Source organism: Lacerta agilis, chromosome 17 (assembly GCF_009819535.1).
Source record: "Lacerta agilis isolate rLacAgi1 chromosome 17, rLacAgi1.pri, whole genome shotgun sequence".
Lineage (NCBI taxonomy): Eukaryota > Metazoa > Chordata > Lepidosauria > Squamata > Lacertidae > Lacerta > Lacerta agilis.
In genome coordinates, this window is record NC_046328.1 from 18031342 (window position 1) to 18053137 (window position 21796).

Sequence of the window (21796 nt, forward strand, 5' to 3'; positions counted from 1 at the left end):
ACAGAGCACGTTCAGCTTCTGAAAAAAGTTCGCAAACCGGAACACTTACTTCTGGGTTTGCAGCGTTTGGGTTCCAAGTTGTTTGAGTACCAAGACATTTGAGAACCAAGGTAACACTGTATTGAGTCAGATCATTGGCCCTTCTAGCTACGTGAACTGGCAGTGGAACTCCAGGATTTCAGACAGGACTCTCTTCCATCGCTACTTGGAGATGCCAGGGATTGAACCTGGGAGCTTCTGCATGCAAAGCAGATGCTCTGACCACTGAGCTATGGCTCTTCTCCAGCCCCTTTTTCTTCTTCTTACTTGACAGGATTGGCCATGCTCAAGATGCCTATTTCTGATCAATGGATTTTCTGGTCTTCTTCTTCCTTTTTTTTTTTAAGTGCCTGATTTGCTTTGCTTGTCTCCAATTTCCTGTTGCTATGATAAGAGTTATAGATCTGTACATTTGTATCTCCCCCACCCCCTCCCAAGCCCAGTTCAGGAAGCTTAAGTGCATATCAGACATGGTAAATGACACACAAATTTGCTAAAGGAAAAAAGCTTTTCCAAAGCTGTCACTCTGCAATCGTTTACAAAAGGAGGCTGGGGGGGGGGGGGGTGTCAGTAACTGGAGTTCTGTGCGAACACTGAATTATGCCTTGCAGGACACACGCACGCACACACAAACCAGAAAGAAAAACAGCAGCAGCATCACATCACATTAGCAATAAGAACAACACATCAATTCTAATTTAAACCTACATATTAATATAAGCAGTCTATGTGTCCAAATAGATTGATGATAACAAGACACTGTGATGCAGCAGCAAAAATAGCTTTGAAAAAGGTAACACAATTCTTTGCTGCAGCAACACAAGTACAGCGTCCAGATCAAGGGAAGTAATTGTACCACTCTACAGTGGTACCTTGGTTTACGAACTTAATCCGTTCTGGAAGTCCGTTCTGAAACCAAAGCCGTTCTTAAACCGAGGCGTGCTTTCCCTAATGAGGCCTCACACCACCAGTGCCCTTCCACCGTTCGGCTTCCATTTGTAGACCGAGGTAAAGTTTCCTAACTGGAACCCGACTTGAGAGCCAGTGTGGTGTAGTGGTTAAGAGCGGTAGACTCGTAATCTGGGGAACCGGGTTCGCGTCTCCGCTCCTCCACATGCAGCTGCTGGGTGACCTTGGGCTAGTCACACTTCTCTGAAGTCTCTCAGCCCCACTCACCTCACAGAGTGTTTGTTGTGGGGGAGGAAGGGAAAGGAGAATGTTAGCCGCTTTGAGACTCCTTCGGGTAGTGAAAAGCAGGATATCAAATCCAAACTCCTCCTCTTCTTCTTCTTCTTCCAGTTTTGCGGAGTTCTTATACCAAATAGTTCGTAAACATGGCTGTTCTTAAACTGAGGTACCACTTTATTCTGCCTTGGTTAGACCTCACCTGGAGTCCTCTGCTCATTTCTGGGCATCATTGTTTAAGGATATTGACAAGCTGGAAGGTGTGCAGAGGAGGGCGACCAAGATGATCAAGGGTCTGGAAACTCAAGCCTCATTAGGAACAGTTGAAGGAATTGGGTATGTTTAGCCTGGAAAAGAGGAAACTGAGAAGCGATACTATAGCGGACTTCAATCATCTGAAGGGCTGTCCCATGGAAGGTGGAGCAAGCTTGTTTTCTGATGTTCCGGAAGGGAGGACCTGAACCAATGGCTTCAAAGGATAAGGAGATTGCCACTCAACATCAGGAAGAACTTTTTGACAGCAAGAGCCATTCGACAGTGCAACAGACTCCTTCAGAAGGTGGTGGGTTCTCCTTCATTGCAGGTGTGTGTTTTTTAAGAAGAAAATAATTTTATTTCAGATTTAAGGAACACAATCATATTTCTTAAAGTTATCAGACACAGCATTCAGACTGTGCTTGTAAACTGGATCAGTAGACAGTCTAGTATAAAAATTGTTAAGGCAAATAAATGCTCAGAGGCAATTCTCAATTCCATCTAGGCACTGTCAGTGCAGAGAAGAGGGGTGGAATATTATTTATAATACTTGAAATTCAAGCACAACATTGTACTGAGTAGAAATATAGATATCTATTAGGCACTTTCAAGGGTGAAAAAACAACAAGATTATGCAAACATTTCTTGTAATAGAACAAACAGTAAGGCATTGAGCAGACGTGGTCGGATTCAAAGTACATTAGAAGGCATCTGGATCAACGGGACTTTACATAAAGAAAATCTATTCATATCCCAGTCCACAAACTGCAGTAGAAGAGCACATCAGTTAAGGGCAGTGGTACTTTAGATATGTAATTACTTCACTTTTTAACTGTGGCAGATGGACACCCAAGCTCTGTTTAAAAACCTGCAATGGATCCTTGCTCAACTGAACCATTGCAGGTTTTTAAACAGAGCTTGGGTGTCCATTTGCCAGGGATCCTTGCAGGGGGTTGGACTAGATGATCCTTTGGACCCTTTCCAACTCTATGCTTCTATGATCCTTTGCCATCTACAGATAATGCAACCATCCTGCAGGAGGATCTGTTCCAACTCTGCAGTTCTGTGATTTCAACTCTCTGCTTCAGGGGTGCTCAGCAAAGGGACTAGGGCACAGGAAGCCAACAGATTCCAAAATTTAATGCTGGTCTCAGGCTCATGAACCCAATAGCGCCCTGAGAAAGATAAGATATTGCAAGGGTGAGGAATCTCCAGCCCACAGGCCATTCCTGGACCTGCAAAGGAGTCCAGTTCAGCCAGTAAGTCCATCCCCACCCCCCAGTTTGTGATGCCAGCTGATGGGCAGGTTGGTGGGGGTTCAATCCTGTGTTGACACCTGTTCTCAGTAGGGAATAGGGGTGTGCAATCAAAAGCAGCAGGATTCAGTCCCCAGCAAGTCGGCTGATGTGTGGTTTGTGTGTGTGTAGGGGTTAAACCACTCAGCCTCTTGGGCTTGCTGATCAGAAGGTTGGCAGTTTGAATCCCTGCGACGGGGTGAGCTCCCGTTGCTCGGTCCCAGCTCCTGCCCACCTAGCAGTTCGAAAGCATGAAGTGAAAATAGATAAATACCGGTAGGTACTGCTCTGGCGGGAAGGTAAATGGTGTTTCCGTGCACTGCTCTGGTTCGTCAGAAGTGGCTTAGTCATGCTGGCCACATGACCCGGAAGCTGTACACCGGCTCCTTCGGCCAGTAACGTGAGATGAGCGCCGCAACCCCAGAGTCGTCCCCGACTGGACCTAACGGTCAGGGGTCCCTTTACCTTTAGGGGGGGTTAAATCCTGCTCAGTTTGGCAGGATCCCATGCAACCTCCTCTCTGATTCAGGAAGAGGGTTGCTTGCAAACTCCCGTTTAAAATGAAGTCTTTCCCCTTCGTTTTAGCAGATTCAGGTGAAAAGCCTCTTCCTATTTGTAGAGAAGAGGAATGAACCAGCTGGCAAACCCATCTGAGTGGAGTGATGCTTTCACACGGAGGCTTCATTTCATTAGTACCACTAACCCTCCCTCCCTCCCTATTCAGAGTCCCACCACAACTGTGCCAGTGACTACTGGCACGGAGAAGCTGAATGAAAGCGAGGAGGGCATGAATGTGGAGGAAAAAGTGCAATGCATTTTAACAAGCTCTTAATGGAAGGCAACAGCTGGGAGCAATCTAGAGCGATAGGCTGTGGGTGATGACCCATCAAGCTGTCTCCAGGCCCCCCAGCAACCACCCTATGATCTCTGGCCCTCCATCCAGGCACCTCTGGTTAATAGGCTATATGTGCTGAATTAATACCACACTGGGGCACACGCTGCCTGCAGTTCCCCCAGCCAATGGGACAGCTCCTTTCCGATGGCACTCTTTAACAAGTTCACCCCTAACAGCTGGCACATCGATGATGCATTGGGCCATTACGGCTTCCTACTCACAGCACTGTTTTAAAAAATAAGAAGAATACAAGGCTATAAAAAGCTGGTAATTTATGACTCCCTACAGGTAAGCTGTGAGCTCTGGGGCTATGCTCACACAACTCAATGGCTTCGGAGTTTGATGAGATCACCATAGAGCTTCTTCTGTCCCCTTGCAATGGCTTCTTCTCTAGACACAGAATCACGTCTCTCTCTCTCTCTCTCTCTCTCTCTCTCTCTCTCTCTCTCTCTCTCTCTGTGTGTGTGTGTGTGTGTGTGTGTTTTTAGATCAATGGTGGCCAAACTTGGCCCTCCAGCTGTTTTTGGATTACAACTCCCATCATCCCTAGCTAACAGGACCAGTGGCCAGGGATGATGGGAATTGTAGTCCCAAAAACAGCTGGAGGGCCAAGTTGGCCACCACTGGTTAGATCAAAACCTGTTGCCAGCAGGCATCTATGTATTATATTAGAACCACACTTGGAGGGAGACACCTTCACTCTGTTTTTAAATTGCATTTATACCCCACCTTCTTTCCCTGGCTCTGAGCCCTTCTTCCCCTGGGGTTTTCCTTTGGGGCCTGCCCGCTGGTGCCTACCCACCACGTCCTCTACGCATTCAGCCAGTCCATGACTCCTGATCTATTGAGGGTCCTAGTCCGCATTCTAAACAATGCTTGCACTGGTTCGCATGTCAGGCTTCGGGGGGAATCCGATCCCTTCCCACAGTGGCCAGCCAAGAAGCAGATAAACATGAGTTCTTACCAAGTACTTCATTCAATATTGAGATGAAGGAATGCAGTCTCTCTTAGATAATGGTGTTGCTCCGAGTAAAGTCCCACCCCCTCTGCCTCTCCTATTCTACGCCGTCCTTGTGTCAGCTGATTTGGGCTTTCTGCCTCTGAGCTTTCTGTTCTACTACTCTCAATGCCTGCCTGGTCTCGGGAGATGGGGGGTCAGGAATGCTTTCTGAAGACATGTGAGTCTGTCAGCTGTCTCTCCCCTGGTGCTTCTTCTTCCCGCTGTTCCTCTCCCAATATTTTCCAGCTTCTCCCCTCTGCAGCCTCTGAACTATGCCCTTCTGCAAACCACTGTTCTAAATCTATACTGTCCTGTTTTCAGGAAGGTTCAGGAAGAGCGGGGGCGGCCTCCACCATTCTTCCTCAATCCAGCCCCTGACATTCACCTTCTTCCAGCGTGCCATTTCTTAGTAGCCTTATTGTGGTTTTAGACAGCTCAATGCAATTACAGGGACAAGAGATATTTGCACTAGATCCACGATCCTCCAAGGCTTCAGTCACGCAGGCGTTGTCGCCATCCAGACAAGGTTAGCGTAATACTCTCACAATGGGACTGCCCTTGAAGACACTGTAGAAATCTCAAATGGTTCAAAACACCAGGATGCTGGCATGGGAGCAAGGCGCTTGGGATCACGAAGCACTTTCCCTACAGTGGCTACGTTGGTTACCAATTTGGCTCCAGCTTCAGGGCATGCTTTCTTATGCTGGCTTTTCCCTTCAGAGCCCTAAATGATCTGGGACCCGGTTACTGAAAGGCCTGGCTCTTTGCCTTTATGAACCTACCTGGTTTTTAAGATCCTCAGAGCAAGCCCTGCTCTCCCAGTAGATTGGACCCAATTGGCAAGTCAGGCCAATGATGATGGCAGGTGCAAAGTCCAGCAAAAAAAACAAACAAACAAGGGCCACAGATCTCCCATCGCTGCTCTGCAACGAGGGCTTTTAAATTGTGCGGCACTCTAAAGATTCGTGGTGCTCTTCACGAGTAAAAGGCGATGACTCAGGCTCTGTATACTTACATCAGTTTTATTATTCAGATATGTACAAGACAGAGCTCCAAATTTCCATGACTGCCTTAGTCACTCTCAGATTCTGGAAGTGGCGCTTTCCGGTGGCGCCTCCAACAAAAAAGCCTGGGGACCCCCCAGTCTCCTCCTTTCCTCTTTCTGTTTGAGCCCCCTACATAATTGGGGCAACGGAACTACCGTTTCCCCCTCTGTCTTTGAACTGCTGAATTGGTGTTGGGACCCTGCAGGAACTCTCTCCCTGCCTGTCACTCCCACAGAAAGTCTCTGGGCTCTTCGGGCGGTGTTGGGTACTCTCAGCATCCCAGGTGCCTTCCTCCACCCCAGCCAGCTCTCTGCTGCCTCTGGAGGCTCCCTTGACAGGTGCCCCATGATGCCAGCCCTGTCCTCAGCCTTGCCATCAGCACACCAAGCGCAGTGCCCACACCAGCTGCAGATCCCTGGCACACAAACAACAGCGTATGCATAGCAGCCAAGAGCCAAATCTTAAACACAACGCTGGGCATGTGCAATGTCACAGGGGTTAAAACTCTTGGCGGTCCCCAAAACTAGTCAGCAAAGAGAAGGAAGTCAAACAATGCAAGTCTGGACACTCAAATGGTACTGCCGATTTAATATTGTCTCCCACACACGTGTCCCAAAATCTTGGTTTTGTAGAAATATAAACATTTATGTTTACAAGTACACAGGAAGTACAAATTTCGGCTGAACTTTATTTAAACAATGACAATAGATATCCCCACCCTCTCCAGGTAAAGCAAAGAATCCAAGTTGGAGGGACTGCAAAATCCAGGGAGCTATGGGGTTGATGGCATCTGTGGGTTAGGATGGTTCCCCCCTCTCCCCATTTTCTTCTGCTTTCATCATCCAGAATGCTTACCCCTTCTTAATTTTCTCTCCCAGAGTTGGTGGGTCGTAGCCCCACGCTTTGGAGCCACGTTGTGGGAAGATGAGGACTTTGTATCTGGTTAATTGAAAGTGCACCCCTCCATAACGTCCCCCCTTTTGCTGTTAACCCCCACAGTACTGACAGCGGAACCACAAAGGGGAGAACAGGTCTGCCCCTCACAATGGAGAGCCTTGAGATGGGGGACCTCTTACAGAGCACTTTGTATCTGTCAGTGGTGTAGGAAGGGTGGGGTGTAGGGGGCACTGCGCCCCGGGTTCCAGGGACGGGGGGTGACACTTGATGGCTCCTCCCGCCACTCCCCACCACCCGGCACCCTGTCCATGCTGCTCCACAGACGGACGGGGCAGCCCCACAAACTGCCGCTCACCCAGCAGCTCTCCTGGTCATTGCGGGAGCAGCAGCGCCGGGCAGGATGCACTGCGCATGCCCGGAAATTCTGGGCGGGCCGCCGAGTGAGTGGCGGCTCGTGGGGCTGCCCCGTCCATAAAGCAGCACAGACGGGGCAGCCCACAAGCCGCCGCCCACCAGCCCGGTCATCGCGGGAGCAGCAGCGCTGGGCCGATGGACTGCACATGCGCGGCATTTCCGTGCATACGCAGCCCGTCCCGACGTTTCTCATCAAACCATTACGTTAAATTAGGTCCACTTCGTTTTGATTCTCCTTTGCATTTTCCGCATTATATATGCATGAACTTGAGCAGCAGGACACCTGTCAATAACCAGGAAAGCTGAAAGGATATACATGTACATCCTATATCAGGGATGGGAAGGATGTGGCGCCGCCCCAAGATTCCAGCGCCAATCAGCACCAACCAACACGGCCACCGTCTGGGGAGGATGGGAACTGTAGTTCAACACCTGGAGGCCCGCAGGTTCCCTGTTCCTGTTGTATTTCCTCCGCAACACTGGGAGCAAAAGCATAAGGGATACCCGCCTGGTGTTCCGAAGGGCGTCCTGGTTGTGTCAGCACAGTCATCCCCATTGGAGATTGGGAGGGACCTGCCATCCACCAGGTGGCGGAGCCTGCAGGGAAGGTGGAAGATCCTGGACCGAAGGCCAACCAGGTGGATACTGGAAAACTGACTCTTCCTCGGAGAGGGGACTGAAAGAAGTAAAGCACAGCAATGGAAACCAGATACTTTTTTATATTAACAAAACAAAAAACCCTACAAGACTCCATGTTTCTACAGAGCTTTGGCAGGACTCGGGGCGCAGCACCATCTCAGTAACCTTTGCAACAACAACCCTGTGAGGTAGGGTCAGTGTCAACATCTCAATATTGCAAAGAGGGAGGGTCAGACTGAAGGTCATGGCTTAGCTGGAGTCACCGAATTAGGGAAACCCCAAGGTTTAAGATTTGAAGAATGCACTTCCTGACCCACAGGTACAAGTTCTTGCCAAAGGACAACTTCCTTCTGTTAAAGTCAGACTGTTTTCTGTCTCTTTAGCTACCAGTTGGGATAGGTGGGACTTTTGCTGTTCCAGGTGTTGCTGAACTGCAACTCCCACCATCCCCGACCACCGGCCAGCAGGCTGGGGCTCATGGGAGTTGGGAGTCCAACAACATCTGGAGGTCTCAAAGGTCCCGGTCCCCAGTCTACCTGCAGTGGCTCTCCAGGGTTTCAGGCAGGGGGCTTTCCCACACCTCTCTAGAGATGCTGGGCATTGAACCACACTGGCGAACTAGCTTTCCACTTCCCCTCCTAATCTAATTAAGAACATAAGAGCCTGGCTGCAGGATCAGGCCAATGGCCTGTCAGGTGGCAGAGGAAACAACCCCCACGGCAGGTTGCCAGGAATGGATAAGAAAAGGAAAAGTCTTACCACCTGCTTTTTATGCAATTTTCACAGAGAGAGGCTTGGGAAGACAGTCTCTTGGAATAATGGCATTGCCCAGAGTGAGTCTCCACCCCCTTTTTGTCATCTCTTATACAGGTGGCGCTGAGGTCCCTTTGCCTCTGAGCCCTTTGCTCTCCTACTTTCAAGGCTCATCAGGTTCTGGGAGAGGGGGGTGGGTCTGGAATGCTTTATAAAGACACTGTGTCCTTCAGCTGTTGCCCTCCTGGTTCTTCCTCTTCCTACTCCTCCTCTCCCATTCTTTCCCAACTTTCCCCCTCATCTGCCTCTGAGCTGTGACCTCCCTCAAACCCCTGTTGTAATTCTGAACCGTCTTCTACTTCTCTGGAAGGGTCAGGCTGGGGAGGCGGTCTCTGCCATTCCTCTTCTGCCCAGTCCCTGACATGGCCCATCCAGTCCAGCATACTGCTGTCAGTTTCTAGCCCTATGCCTCTCCTGGCAAATCTGCAAGCAGGACTTGAGTGCAAGAGCACTCTCCCCCCTCCTGCATTGCTGCTTCCAATTGTGGAGGCAGAGCATTGCCATCACCTAAATCTCTCTTTCCCCCGCCCCCCAGCTGCAGATAGTGCATTACCTGTCGGTCTGAGCTGTGCCAAGCCGCTTGGCTCTCTTCTCCAGCCACTCATCAATGGTGCCAGGCGTGACGACTGCCTTGTCCTGCCGCTGCTCTTTCGCCCTCCTCTCTTCTGTTTTTTTGGAAAGACAAACAAGGGCAATCTCATTTATCCCGACAGCCTTTCGCCCCATTGAACACACTCAGGGTTATTTCCCCTTGTATTCCTGCAGCTGACAGTTCTGGCCCGGGCGCTGTGGTTCCCTTTACGGAACCACCTTCCCAGCTGCCGTTCCGTCTGCGATTTGGCCAGTTCTGGATGGGTGGTTCTGCCTTCCCATCTTATCCAGTCCTCCACCTACACAGCTCCAAATCCTGGAACAGCTTTTTTTTTTTTTAAAGAACAACAGCAACAACGTCCTTTGCCTTGGCAGAATTTGTACAGGCTGGGAGGGTCACCAAGTGCAGTCCACACAGCAGTTAAAAAGAAACAGGGGAGAGGGCCAATGAGACTCACAGGTTGTACACAGAGCAGCAAGAGAAGGGCCAGCTGCAGCTCCTGCTTCAGAAGACAGGTCCATGTTGCTCTCCAAAAACAGACAGAAGAGCCACGAAAAACAGACAGAAGAGCCATCAAAAGAGCTCTGAAGGATCAGGCCAATAGTCCAGCGTCCTGTTCTCACTGTGGCTAACCAGGAGCCTTTTCTGGTAAGCCCAAAAGCCGCACCCGGATACAAGAGCATTCTCTCCTCCTGTGGCTTCCCGCAACTAGAATTCAGAAGCATTACTGTCTCCGACCGTGGAGGCAAAGCGGAGCCTTCGTGGTGCTGTTGATCAGTCCTCTCCTCCACAAATTCGTCCAGTCCTGTTTTAAAGCCATCCCAGTTACTGGCTATCCCTGCCTCCTGCAGGGGTGAGTTCCATAGCTCAATAGAGCAATGGCATGACTGCAAGGCACAAGGAGGAGATGCTGGAAACAAGTTTGATGCCTGAAGTATTGACACAACCTTGGCTTGGTGCAGCCGAGTTACTGAGTTTGTCACTGTGTGAGTAGGCACTTTTGTCTGTCCCAAATCTTCCAAGGTTTGGAGTCGTTGGATGTGCTAGTATTAGGGAAAAGGGGGACTAGATCCTGTGGGATCAAATTCTGCAGTTTATGTGTTGGGAGCAGTACAGCCCTTGAATACCAGTTGCTGTAAACCCCAGGAGGGAGAGAGTGCTGTTGCACTCGAGTCTTTGCTTGCAGGCTTGCCAGAAAAGGGATTTTGTTGGCGACTGTGAGAATAGGATGCTGGATTAGATTGGCTATTGGCCTGGTCCAGTAAATAATAATATTATTTGTACTCCGCCCATCTGACCGGGTTGCCCCAGCTATTTTGGGCAGCTTCCAACTTACATAAAAACATAATAAAACATCGCACATTAAAAAGATTCCCTATAAAGGGCTGCCTTCGGGTGTCTTCTGAAGATAATATAGTTACTCGTCTCCTTGACATCTGATGGGAGGGCGTTCCACAGGGTGGGCACCACTACCGAGAAGGCCCTTTGCCTGGTTCCCTGTAGCTTTACTTCCTGCAGGGATGGAACTGCCAGAAGGCCCTCGGAGCTGGACCTCAGTGTCCGGGCTGAACGATAGGGGTAGAGACGCTCCTTCAGGTATACAGGGCCGTGGTTGTTTAGGTCTTCAAAGTTCAGCACCAACACTTTGAATTGTGCTCGGAAACACACTGGGAGCCAATGAAGATCCTTTAGAACCAGTGTTATGTGGTCCAGGCAGCTGCTCCCAGTCACCAGCCTAGCTGCCGCAAAAAACCATGATGGCTATTGCTCTGCCCCAATGGTCAGAGGCAGCAATGCTTCTAAACATCAGTTGCTGAAATTCACAGGAGAGAAAAGTGCTTTCTGGCTTCCCACAGGCATCTGGTTGGCCACTGTGAGAACAGGATGCTGGCCTGATCCAGCAGCCAGCCTCTTCTTACCCACAGGCTGAATTTCTACACCCTTGGTTCAGGAGTCTGCGCTGGCTTGGAGCTGTGGTTTCCTTGCCACCCACTTATGACTGGGGCAGAACTCGCATTCTCACCCTCCGTCCCTGAGCAGGAACATGGGGCTCACACTGATGCCCGTTGCAAAACAAGCCAGCCATGGAAGTCTTGCCTTGGTGACCCAAAGCAAGTCCCATCCCCAGGATAGTCTCTCCTTTCAAAGGAGGCCTGTGCTGTTGCTTTTTTTACAGCTTTGGTGCATTAATGCATATTCGGGGAGGGGAAACATCCTGGCTCGTTGACATTAACAGCGCAATCACAGGCCCGAAGGCAGAATAAGCCAGAGACAGCTTGAGTGATTGCAGGAGGCAGTCGGGAGGAAACGTTCCATTCATCAGCAACGAGAACACAGATTCCTGGGGGCACCTGAATACCAAAAAAGCAATGGGAAAGGGGGCGGGGAGAGGGACTTGGACAACGCTTCTCCCCATACTAATGATCAGATCACCCTGCCCCGTCCCCAGAGGAAACCATTGCAGAACAGAATCCAAAAAAGGCATCTCCTACCACCCACCCCGGAGCACCACCACCCCCCGCCCCCATACACACACACACCTCCTGCAGCACCCACCCTCCTGCCAACCACCTGCTCCAAACCAAGACAGTGCCATATGTCACGCTTTTAAGCAAAATGTTAAACATTTTCCGACAGGGTGTGAAATTAACACCGCCACCACTCCAGCAGAGTGAAGGATCGCGCCAGCTCAGCAGTGGCAGCCAATTATTCTTCCAGCCTGCTGAATATTCATGAGTGCAGCCGGAGAAAGGGGGGGGGAGAGGGAGGAGTAGCCAGAAACGGGTAACATGGAAGACTCTCCACCCCACAACCTCTCTGGTTTAGGTTCAAGAGAGGAGCCAAAAACAGGCATTTCCCACCGTTGTGGAATGCCCTGCCCCCTGCCACATCCACCATCCACTCATTGTTTTCTGCCCAGGCTTTCCCTGACCCAGAAAACTGGCCCTGTTACTACTGAATTTCCAATTTCTTTGTTTGTAATAATACGGCTTTGTTGTTGTTTTTTAATGTTGCAGCTCCATTTTCAACAATACTGTTTTTAAGTTGCCTTTATGCATACTGCTTAGAGATGTCAAACTATCACATCTACCCAAAGATGCCGGCGGGGATTGAACCTGGGACCTCCTGCTTCCTGGACACCATTGAGCTACGGCCCTTCCCCCAAGACAACGGGATTATTGTTAAATTGCCAATAACTTCCATAAAACAGAAACGCTGCAGCCATTGCCCCCCACCCCATCCAAGTTCCATTTCCTTTAATGCTGGGTTCCAAGATTCCCCCCCCCCACCCCCCCCCAAAAAAACATTGTGGGTTCAGTTTATCTTGCTCAGAACTCCCAGGAAGATAGCATAGAAAGCTTAACCCCAACCGAGTGCCCCTTTCTGCACAGTGGGGACACGAAAAATCAATTGCTGCAGGTTTGCCAAATGCCAGAAGTCTAGGCAGCAGGGTAGTCTTTGCAGGGGAGAGTCTTTAATTAAAAAGGTTTCGATTTGCGGAATCAAGCAGAGGAGGTGGGGACGGAGAGTTGTGCTCCCCTGCCTTTCTCTTTCTCTCTCTCTCCCCAGCTGATTCAATTATTTGCTTTTGCCCAGCCCATTTACCCGACATTGATAATCAATAGCTGTATAACTGGTGAACAAACACAACAGGAGCTGGGAACAGCTGCTCGGATCTCTCTGGCCTTCCCTGCCTCCACTTTGCAGCGGAGGCTGCGGAGTGGGGGGGGGGCTGCGTTTGGGAAAAGATGCCCATCACAATGACCACAGACAAGGCTCTGGCAAGAAGCCAGCCTCAGTGCCACAGCAGGCATAATGTAACACAGGAGAACTCCAAGAGATGCTAGCTTGCTCTTGGCTTAAAGGCAGCCTAACAGTGATTTGCACAGAGTCTACAGAAGGGATTAGCACTCTTCCTTATGTTTATTCCACACCCTGTTAAGGCTACAGGTGCCTACGTTCTCCAGACCCCATTTACCTTGCACATGAGCATTCAGCTGCTCCAGATCTTCCTCCGTCATGTGGGAGAACCTGCAGTTGGGGCCGAAATCACACCGTCCTGCCGAGAGATCCAAAGCAAGCACAGTTATAAAGAACAAAACCACAGCCTCAGGGGAACAAAGAGCTAACCACCGCAGCAGGACCAAGAGATATTACAGCATCCAAGAATTGTCAAAACTTGCATCACTCCCCTTTCCATTACTGGCAATATGGCCCTTCCTGTGTACAAAACTCCATTCGCAGGATTTTTATATAACCATTTGAGCAAACAAATTCAATTATTTATTACGGTCCGCATCTATGGCCACCTGCTGCAAACTAAAAATTAAGGGGAAATAAACGCACTGCGACAGCTACTAGCTTCAGCAGATTCAAAAGGGTGGGAAGACAAATTCATGGAGGCTTACTGATAGACAAGTAGAACCTCCAAGCTCAGAGGCAGTATATCTTTAAACGCTAGTTGCTAGGAAGCAACAGCAGAGGGACAAGGCTGCTGCCCTCTTGCAGGCTTCCGGTAGATATCTGTTTGTTCACTGCAGGGAATCTAGACCAGACAGGCCTTTGGTCAGATCCAGCAGGGCACCCACTGTGGCGGTTCGCTCAACCTGCACAGGTCCCCCAGACGTTTAACGGTCCGTTGATACCTGCGCTCACCACTTTATTAATTAACCGCTGCCACTAACCAGTCTGTCTGGTATTTACTTCACTCAGTTCAGTCAAGGAGAATATTGGAACAAAACTGTTTTATTTGAAGTTTGGTACATAAGCATGTAGTTTCTGAATAAACAGTTCTTTCTTAGTTGTGTTCTTGTTAACAACAGTGCCCAACGATTTCTCCCGCCCTTGTTCCTACTCCTTCCCTTGCCACCCTTCTTCCAACCTCTCAATACCCACAACAAGCCCCCTAGCTAAAGACAAACGACAAGCCTAAAGACAAGCCCAAAAGACTAAAGACAAGACTAAAGAACCCTCTTCCTTCCCCGGGAGGGGTTTATATAGCCCACATAACTCCGCCCCCTAAAGGTTCTTACTGGTATTTCCTTTTAACTCCTTCTGTGCCAATCCTACGTTTGGGTGATCGCCACACCCACCATATTTGACACTCTAATCCCTGCCCCTGAGAACAGCTTCTTGGGGGCGGGAGGAGCCCAGTGAAAAGAAAAGCATACCCGACAGCAGGAATTCCCGACACGGCTTCTTACTCTGCTCCTCCTGCAGGATGGTTGCATTATCTGTAGAAGGCAAAGGATCATGGAAACATAGGGTTGGAAAGGGTCCCAAGGGTCATCTAGTCCAACTTCCTGCAATGCAGGAATCCCAGCTAAAGCATCCATGACAGGTGGCCATCCAACCTCTGCTTAAAACGATGGAGAGGATAAAATGAGGTGAGGGGCCTTGCTCCGCACATCCACTAGGGCAAGCCAGAGGCGTCCCACAATAATCCCACCCAGGCATTCCATATCCCATTGGGGGCAGTAAATGCCTCTGAATACTATTTGCTGGGACTTGTAAGTGGGAAGAGAGTGCTGTTGTTCTCAGGTCCTGTTTGAGGGCTTCCCCTAATAAGCAACTGCTTGGCTGCTGGGATGGTGGACCAGATAAGTCACAGGCCTGATCCATCTGAAGGGCTCTTCTTTCTTACAAAACAGCCTCTTACCTCGAAACAGATCGTACCAGACCTTCTTGGCCCGGAGGTGCTGAACCCCATTTAGGTGCTTCTTCCTGTTGTGGAGGTTGTCCTGGAAAGAGCGGTTGCAGTAGTCACAGAAATAGCGCTTCCCCATGGAGACGCTTGCTGAAGGAAACCTCTGCAGGAAAGATCAAATACTGTTTACCCACATGTCAATGAAACGATCAGACTTTGGCTTCTTTTCTTGACTGCACAGCTTTCCTACAGGTTTACTCCCACAAAATGTAGTGATGGCCACCAACTTGAGGGACAGCTTTAAAATGAGGATTAGACAAATTCATGGAACAGGAGGCTATATCGTTGGCTACTAAGCCACAATGGCTATGTTCTCTTCTTCACTAATGAAGGCAGTACGCCTTTGAATACCAGTTACTGAGAATCACAAGTGGGAAAAGAGCTGGTGTGCCCAAATCTGGCTATGGGCTTCCCAGAAGAAGCATCTGTTTGGTCACTCTGAGAACAGGATGCTGGACTAGATGGGTCTTTGGCCAGATCCAGCAGACAGGCTCTCAGTACGTTCTTACAGCTTCAGAGACTACAGCTCCCCCTCTTCCACCAGCCTCATTAACAAGCTAGTAATATTTATTTTTGCAGCCTAATACTATTTGTGGGCTCATTTACCAGGCTGACTTAATAGGGTCTATTGCAGTAATAGCAATCCCATCCGCCTATAAATCTGATCAGCATTACTGCATACCGCTTCAAGAACCATGATGGCTGATAATAAGTATATAAATATTGTAAAAAATATTTTTAAAAAAACAACAACACTACAGCCCAGCAGAGGAGACATAGTCTAATTTATGGTTGAGTCAGAATCATTTTGGGCTTCATCGATCAAATCAGCTCATTTGCTGCCCAGAATGCAACTGAGAGCTGCTTCGGATGCTGGGATGGTGGTTGCAAATAGGCTAGAGTCTAGTAGTGGCACCTAGAAAGCTATTAAAGTCATAGAGGCACAAGATTTTTTGAACCAAAACCATAAATAAATATGGTGCTAGTTTCCCACCAACCCTTGAACTATTACTTTTGGGGGAAAAAATTAATTCTTATAGCTACAATGGGAAAACAATTGCTCCTTATGCTCCACCTCAACCACCAAGGTTCTCTGGTGGGGCATTTCTGGTGGTTCCTGAATCTCCTGAGGTTCGCTTGGCCTCTACTGGGGACAGAGCCTTTAGCATGGCATGCCCTGCCCTGTGGAACTTACTGCCAGTAGAAGTTTGACAGGAACCATCACTCCCTTCTTTCAGACATCTTCTGAAAATGGTGTTATTTAGACCAGCCTTTGCAACATGATTTTTTTTTAACCAACTGGTATTTATGGACATTTTTTGTGACATTTTTAGTGGTATTTTATTGATGTTTTCATTCTTTTTGGAACATTTTTTTAAACAAGAATGCAATTTATAAAGCTTTAAACAATCAATCAATCAATCAATCAATCAAGGAATTAGGCACACAAACATTCCTAAGATGAATCATACAAATGTTACTTTAAAATTGCTTCAAAATCTGTTTGTCTCTTCAGACATTGCCAGGTTCTTTGATGTTGTCTTTGCTGCAAAAATCTTAACATGGCTGCCAATCTGAAGTGATCTCTGCTGATGGGATTGGTGGTAAAACATGTGTTTTGCAAACCCCCATCCCCCAGTTCAACCTCCAGCATCTCCAGGGTTGTTTCGTTTTGGGTTTTTTAAAGATCAGGTAATGGTGAGAAAGGAACACAGGAAGCTGCCCTACATACCCAGACAAACCTTTGGTCTATCTAGCTCAGTATTGCCAATACTGGCAAGCAGTGAATACTCCTTGTTCTATCCAATGATACCGGTGAAAGTCTCAGGTATATATATAATTTTTTTTGACAAAGTAATAAGAATAAAATAAAAAAATGTGCACCCCACCCCCAAGACGCTTCCATTGTAACTATCCAACCTCCCAAAATTTCAACACCTCTTGCGATGGTTTGACCCCTGTCCGTTTCAACAGTACAAATGCTACAAACACCTTCCATATCTCCTCAGAATCATTTCTCCTGCATATTCCCCATCTTACCTTAACAGCACATGTTAATTTACCATTAATAGCTATATCCCACACCTCTTTGTACCGAAGTCTCAGGTTCAATCCCCAGCATCTCCCGCTGGGAGCGTCTCCTGCCTGAACCTCTACAGAGCTGCTGCCAGTCCGTGTATACTAAGCTAGGTGGACCAATGGTCTGACTCAGTTATAAGGCAACCTGGATGGACAAGTGGGTCTTACGCCTGGTAGAAGGCAGTTTACCATGCCACTGTAAATTATAAGAGCCGAGGCCATGGGCGGCAAGAAAGTAAAGCAAAACAGCCCAACAGACCACTCACCTTCCTTTACACAGACGACATCACAGGCATCGCCCCCCACACCTGGTAGAGGAACCCCGCAGTCAACATCTCCACCTATAGTCCTCTATCCAACTAACAGCTGTAGTTTGGGGCAGGCTTCTAAAACCCCACGAAAGCACACACAAGACTACGACTCCCAAAGGCATGAGCTCCCAAGGATCACATGACACCAACCGTGGGGCATCCCGGGAAATGAAGTTTATCTATCCAGCAGACTACAGGTTAGGGGGCTGGAGCGGGACTCCAAAGCCCATCATCCCGCGCGGGAAAAGGCTTCGTTACCCATAAAGCTTTGGCAGCCGGAGAGGCCGCCCTTGCTAGAGGAGGCGAGAGCTGCGCGTGCGCGGTGCCTGAAGGCTGCCGAAGATGACGCTCGCCCAGCAGGTCTATCGAGTGCTTTTACGCCGCACCGCTACCTTTGCTCTCACGGTCGTGGTGGGCGCCTTGCTCTTCGAGCGAGCCTTCGACCAGGGCGCGGACTCCATCTTCGAGCAGATGAACAAGGAGGTAAGTCGGCCTGTGGGGTCGCGCAGGCCCGAGCCGGGGACTTGCGTAGAACGCGGGCCGGGGCTGGGCGAAGGTCAAACGGGACCTTGATATACGAGAGGCCCCGGCTTCAGGCTCTCTCGCTTCTTCGAAACGGCTTAACGCCTGCTTGGGACTTTATCGGTGCGTCTTGCATGGGGCCACCTGGAAGGTACGACGGAAAGTCCCAAACAAGCAAAGGCCAGAGGGTCTGGAAGGATGTGCAGCTTGCAATGACTACGGTCTGTTAAGAACCATATTTTATCTTTCAGCTTGCATGAGAGGGGTGACCAATCTTAACTACCAGAATTATGAGCATAGCGGGGTAATGAAAGAATTTAATCAGTCACTAAGGCGCTTTAATTTAGCAGAACAACAGTTGAGACTACAGTTCCTAGAAGTCTTGGGGAGAAGCCATGGCAGGTAAACTATAAACAAATAGGCTGCACCGAGTCAAGACCCAAGTGCCTACTTAGTGCTGAATTCCAGTACATGCATGAACTTTTATTGTGCTAGCCAAAGGCCATGGCATTGATTCTAGGGTTCTTGCCACCCATTATAATGTGTTAGTTCAGCTGTGAAATTTGCAGTTCAGGTTGTGCAGAATCTACTTGAAAAGAACAGATGTTTCACCTTATAGATGGAAGAGAACAATGGCCTGTGCTTCTGGGAAAGAGCCATAGGAAGTGGCTGCTTTTGCAAATAAATCAAGGTCTCTTGCTCACTCAAAAGACTCCGCAGTTTCTCTCCTGCCCTGAATGCTTGGAACTGCTTTCCAGAACACCTGTGGGATGTAACCTCATTTCTTTAAAATCCCTCAATCAAGCCCATGTTTTCTGTGATGCATTTGCCACAAGCTTCTAGTTTTCATGTCCTAGAAGAAGAAGAGTTTGGATTTGATATCCCGCTTTTCACTACCTGAAGGAGTCTCAAAGCGGCTAACATTCTCCTTTCCCTTCCTCCCCCACAACAAACACTCTGTGAGGTGAGTGGGGCTGAGAGACTTCAGAGAAGTGTGACTAGCCCAAGGTCACCCAGCAGCTGCATGTGGAGGAGTGGAGACATGAACCTGGTTCTCCAGATTACGAGTCTACCGCTCTTAACCACTACACCACACTGGCTCTCTACACCACACTGTCCTACTGTAACTATAAGAATGTGTAGCTGAAATAATGGCATAGTCTTCCTATTTTATCTTTCTCCACATCTTCCTTGTGACAAATATTCAGATTGTAAGCTCCCTGGGGCAGGCACCTATCATCTGATCATCATCATTTTACAGTATTTTATAGGCACTTTGGTGATCTATAAAGATGATATAAACCAAGCTTTCTTATTCTGAGGGTTTTTTTGCTGTTGGCATATATCTGGATGTTTTATTCCCAATGTGGTTGTACTTTTGGGGGAGATTTGGGGAGGCCACAGCACTGATTTTGAGGCAAAGAGAAAGTGTTAAAGGCAGAGAAAGAGAACAGTTGACAAGTAAAGAGTGCAGTTGTATGAGAAAATGAGGGTGCATAATATAGATTTTAATGCTGTAGTCCTAATTACACTTTTAGGGAGTAAAAGGGTAAAGGACCCCTGGATGGTTAATTCCAAAGGCAACTATGGGGTGCAGCACCCATCTCGCTTTTCAGGATGGAGGAGTAAGTTCAGTTCAACAGGACTTCTGAATGAACATATTTAGGATTATACTGGAATGATGACACTCCTATCGTGTGCAGGTTATCAAAGCAGATGTGCATACCTCTGTTGTCACCTTTATTTGAAATCACCTTTGGAGTAATATTGAGTGGTATTCCTGCGCTTTCCAAAATACCACCCTTTAATCCTGGGGGCAGTAAGTAGTGGACTGTGCCAGGTTACAATATCCTGTTCTGCTGCAAACAAGCATTCCTGAGGCTGCTGCTTAAGATTTCTGTATTCTTGTGTCTCTTATGATGCAGAAACTGTGGAAACACATCAAACACAAGTATGAAGAGCCACGTGACGAGTGAAGCAGAGATGCTGGATTCCTGATGGACCTTCTGTGATCTTCACTACAAGCTCTTCTTGACCACCAGCTGCTGAGGCAGAAAATGTTTGTCCATGTGGCAGTTTGATCCAGAGTGCATCCTTTCAAGAACAAGCTTCCTGGGTTTATGAACTTACTGTGCTGAAATGTAGTGTAATAAAATACATTCTAATACATTGTGTACTTCAGACCTTTCGTTTTAATTTCCTCTGAGCTGATTCCTTAGAAATGTGGGACTTTAGCTCTCTATTTTTGGATAAAGTAAAAAAAAAATCCCATGAGAAACATGCTATTCTGTGCCTGCTCTAACCTAAAAATCTGCAGGCATTTATAGGCTTAAGGCTAGTTTAAGTGTCTGCTTTCTAAATACTCTTGTTTATTTGGAAATCCTCAAATAGAGTGTGATGCAAAATCTTCAAGCAGATCTGCACTGAACGGGGCTGTTTTCTGTTCAGGGTGCCAACCTTGCCCTCCATCAGGTTGGTTAACCTGTGATCCTCTAGAAGTTGTTGGAATACAGCTCACATCATCCCAGACCACTGATTGACCATGCTGGCTGGGGATGAAGGCAGTTGGAGTTAAACCTATGGAGGGGCACAGGTTAGAACCGCTCCTGCTCTATAAGGTGAAGAGATTCAAGCAGAGCATTCTACTACCGCCCTCCACCACAGGTTTACTCTGGAAGACGGCCATTGGTGCAGAACCTGCCCCCCCCCATGTTGCTAGACTATAACTCCCATCATCCCTGACCACTGGCTATGCTAGGTGGACCTGATGGAAGTTCAGCAGCAGCTGGAGAGCCACAGGTTCCCCACACCAGATGCAAACTACTGAGCTAGATGGACCAATGGGCTGACCCTGATATAAGCCAGATTCCTTTGTTCTTAAGTCTTTTAACTCTGTATTTGCCACAGTGCTGGACAAATGGAAAAAAAAATGATTCCCTTCCTAACTTGTAATAGCTGCTGACGTTTCAGGATCAATGCAGACAAGGTAAAACCATTATGCAGGAACTGACCAAATCAGCAAAAACTCACTCTATGCTGCCTTCCTTTTGGCTGATTTCCATGCTGCAGTACTGACTGAAAATGCCATCCTATCAGATTTCAAGTGTCTGTTCTGGGGGTCCACCTACTGCTGAGCTGGTTCACTTCACTGATTCAAATCTTGGCACTAGACTTAACGTGGAATTACATTAGGTAAGGTTCGTTGCTAAAGAACATCCAACTGACAGGCTGAAGTTTTGGTTCCTTACGAGAAAACTTCAGTGCACAGCTTTTGACACATCAATGCTTTTCAGAGCTGTGTCAAAGTGTGTTCTAGCCCATCACCTGCTGGGCAGGCCCCAGGGGTTCTCGTGGACCAGCTGAGGCCAGTACATTTATTGTATGCCCACCATCAAAATAACATTGATGTCAGATAGTTGAACAGCTGTGTGCTGGGAGAATAGGAGATCCCCATAGCCTTGGCATAAGCACAAGACACATACTAATGGACAGGAATCTCAATCTTGCCGAAGTTTGAACTGGCAGCAATTCTCGAAGAAAACATTTGACTGAATGGGTGGAAGAGATGGATTACTATATCAGCCTATTAGTGAAAAAATGTAAGTGGAGAGCCTAGTCAAAGTTCAAAAGTGGGATGGGGTGTATGGAATCGGGAAGTACATACCGGTATTCTAAAATCTGTTTCCCCTTTCTCTTTTGGAGGGATAGGGAGGAAAACTCAGAACGCATGCCTTACTTTGTCCCCAATTCTTTTCCCAGCCCTTAGCATTTTGGGGAATCTTCAGGAAGTGGTAAGTAAGGCCTCTGTTGCTAAAGATCTTCATACCCATTTAGGCTTATGAGATGCCTACACAGAGATTTCACACTTGCCTACTGTAGAGTACAAAGTACAGTCAAACTTGGGTTTTCAAACGTCTCGGCTGCCAAACATTTCAAAAGCCGAACGCTGAAAACCCGGAAGTGAATGCTTCCGTTTTCGAACGTGCCTCGGAAGTCAAACAGCTTCCAAGGTGCCTTTCTCAATTTTCCCCATTGAATTTGCTGGCAGCCCTTTGATCCTCGGTTTTTGAGCATTTCGGAAGGAGGTTGCAAATATTATACAATAAT

The 21796-nt window shown here is 48.2% G+C and overlaps 2 protein-coding genes across 2 annotated transcripts; one reads left to right on the top strand and one right to left on the bottom strand.

The window, feature by feature from the left end:
• Positions 1–7211: 7211 nt before the first annotated feature.
• ZMAT5 (zinc finger matrin-type 5) lies at positions 7212–17273 on the bottom strand. Its single transcript, XM_033174852.1, has 6 exons — positions 17123–17273; positions 14730–14880; positions 14242–14304; positions 13050–13130; positions 9032–9143; positions 7212–7702 (listed from the first exon to the last, which is right to left on the bottom strand). Exons 2-6 carry the CDS (start codon positions 14854–14856, stop codon positions 7573–7575), a joined length of 513 nt encoding a protein of 170 aa, XP_033030743.1. The 5' UTR covers positions 14857–14880; positions 17123–17273; the 3' UTR covers positions 7212–7572.
• Positions 17274–17431: 158 nt separating this feature from the next.
• Positions 17432–19865, top strand: LOC117061872 (cytochrome b-c1 complex subunit 9). The gene is made up of 2 exons (XM_033174853.1): positions 17432–17650; positions 19615–19865. The coding sequence occupies exons 1-2, from the start codon at positions 17510–17512 to the stop codon at positions 19663–19665; spliced, it is 192 nt and encodes a 63-aa protein (XP_033030744.1). The 5' UTR covers positions 17432–17509; the 3' UTR covers positions 19666–19865.
• Positions 19866–21796: the final 1931 nt, after the last annotated feature.

Coding starts and splice junctions, on each gene's coding strand:
- LOC117061872 (XM_033174853.1), top strand. CDS start 17,510: ATGACGCTCGCCCAGCAGGTCTATCGAGTGCTTTTACGCCGCACCGCT. Junction 17,651..19,614: donor TCGAGCAGATGAACAAGGAG/GTAAGTCGGCCT, acceptor CTTATGATGCAG/AAACTGTGGAAACACATCAA.
- ZMAT5 (XM_033174852.1), bottom strand. CDS start 14,856: ATGGGGAAGCGCTATTTCTGTGACTACTGCAACCGCTCTTTCCAGGAC. Junction 14,305..14,729: donor CTGGTACGATCTGTTTCGAG/GTAAGAGGCTGT, acceptor TGCCTTCTACAG/ATAATGCAACCATCCTGCAG. Junction 9,144..13,049: donor GCTGAATGCTCATGTGCAAG/GTAAATGGGGTC, acceptor CCAAAAAAACAG/AAGAGAGGAGGGCGAAAGAG.